General features: G+C 45.8%; 1 protein-coding gene across 1 annotated transcript in view; it reads right to left on the reverse strand.

The window, feature by feature from the left end:
• LOC102196752 (alpha-1,3-galactosyltransferase 2-like) overlaps window positions 1-656 on the reverse strand; it is a 28,843-nt gene extending 28,187 nt beyond the window's left edge. The window contains exon 1 of the mRNA XM_005744409.1: window positions 199-656. Coding sequence (XP_005744466.1) covers window positions 199-656 — 458 coding nt within the window. The remainder of the gene's footprint in view (window positions 1-198) is intronic.
• Between the last annotated feature and the right edge of the window lie 1,231 nt (window positions 657-1,887).

Raw genomic sequence — 1,887 nt, forward strand, 5'->3', positions numbered from 1 at the left:
TATTTTATTCTATTCTGTACAGTTGTGTACTGTATTTATTCTTATTGTATTCTAATTTTTGCTTCATAACTTTTGCAATGTCCACTTCCTGCTGTGACAAAACAATTTCCCACGGTGTGGGACTAATAAAGGTTATCTTATCTTATCTTATCTTATCTTATGACATCGTCTGTGGAACGATTAGTCCGGTATGCAAACTGAAGTGGGTCGATGGTGGCAGGTAGTGAAGAAGGGATGTGATCTCTCATCAGTCTTTCAAAACACTTCATCACAATTGAAGTCAGTGCTAGTTGGCGGTAATCATTGTGGCAAGCGGGCTGTTGTTTATTTGGGACAGGGAAAATGATGGACTCTTTGAAGCATGTGGGAATCACTGCTTGGGCCAGGGAGAGGTTGAAGATCTCCGTGAACACCAGTGCTAGCTGGTCAGCGCAGGCTCTCAGAACTCGACCAGGGATTGCATCTAGTCCTGCTGCCCTCATGGTGTTCACTCTCCTGAAAGCTTTCCTCACAGCATGCTCTGTGATGATGAAGGCATCGTTTTCACTGGTGCACTCCGTGCACGTGCAGACTTTTGTTGTTTTAATTGCTACAGCGTCAAAGCGAGCATAAAACGTGTACAGCTCAACAGCCAGTGAAGCGTCGGCATTCTTCATTGAAGAAGCTGGTTGTTTGTAGTCCGTTATTGTCTGCAGTCCCTTCCACAGGCTCCTAGAGTTGCACTGTTGTAGACGTGACTCTAGTTTTTCCCTGTAACTCTGCTTTGCCTTTCTGACCGCGCTGCACACATTCTAAGACGCAGCCGTGTATAGGTCCATATTACCGGAGACAAGCCCTTCATTGTAGGCAGCGATGCACGATCTCAGAGTGCCGAAACACGTCCCTGTCTGCGTCATCCAGTGCAGTCACCAAGTGGTCCGCCTAGTGTGCGACCTCCCTTCTGATTGGTGCTTGCTGCTTTAGCCTTTGTTTGTAAGCAGGCATAAGGACGATGGCGGCAAGGTCCGATTTTCCAAATGCCAGCAGAAGCCTAATCTTGCAGCAGTCTTTGAGCGGAGTGTAGCAGTGGTCTAATGTCCTCGTGCCCCTGGTGGGGCAGAGGACGTGCTGGTGAAGGTTGTGAAATGTGCGTTTGAGATTAAATCTGTTAAAATCTCCCATAACACAGAGCGCGGCATCCTGGTGAAGTGCTTGTTGTTGTGTAAGAGCCTCAAGTAGGCAGTGTCCAAATCCCCGTAAGGCAGAATATAAAAATTTGTGTTTTCCATGATGCCCAAGTGAGTTTAAGGCAGATAGAGCAGAAAGTAACAGTTTCAGTTCCCCTCTGATGTGCCAAGATAAGCAGTAGGTTGTAAAGAAGAATAGTACAGCAGGAGACTACAGAGGGACAGTTGTGGAGTGTACCTTTCCATGTGAACGTTAGGGGGTGCTGTCCTTGGGTGTGCTTGATAAGGAAACAACATATACTCTTTTTATGACTTGTTTTGCTGATGGTAGTGAGCATGAGGGTGGGCTCACCTGTAGCCCCCCGTGACTAAGTATGTAATCTAAAGGTTGCAAGATGCTTGCTTACAAAAAAAGAGCAAAAAGAAAAGACAAGAAGCAAAAATAATAAATCCAAAGTAGTAAAGTATAGCCCAGAGAAGCAGTAGCAGCCTCAACAAATGTATCAGCCGCCCACTCAGACCCACAATTCCTGTAATGCATCATACAATCAGCATTCACAGCAAAACACAATAATAGCAGTGTTACGTCCCCACATGAAAGTTAAGCGAAGAGGGTGGGGGACAGTAACAGTTGGATCCGGGATGGAAAGGAAAAGAACGCCAGGCAGAGGTAGTTAATAGGGGTGCAACGATATTCGTATTGATATTGAACCGTTCGATA

This window comes from Pundamilia nyererei, unplaced genomic scaffold (assembly GCF_000239375.1).
Source record: "Pundamilia nyererei isolate P.nyererei 1_Seehausen unplaced genomic scaffold, PunNye1.0 scaffold00143, whole genome shotgun sequence".
Lineage (NCBI taxonomy): Eukaryota > Metazoa > Chordata > Actinopteri > Cichliformes > Cichlidae > Pundamilia > Pundamilia nyererei.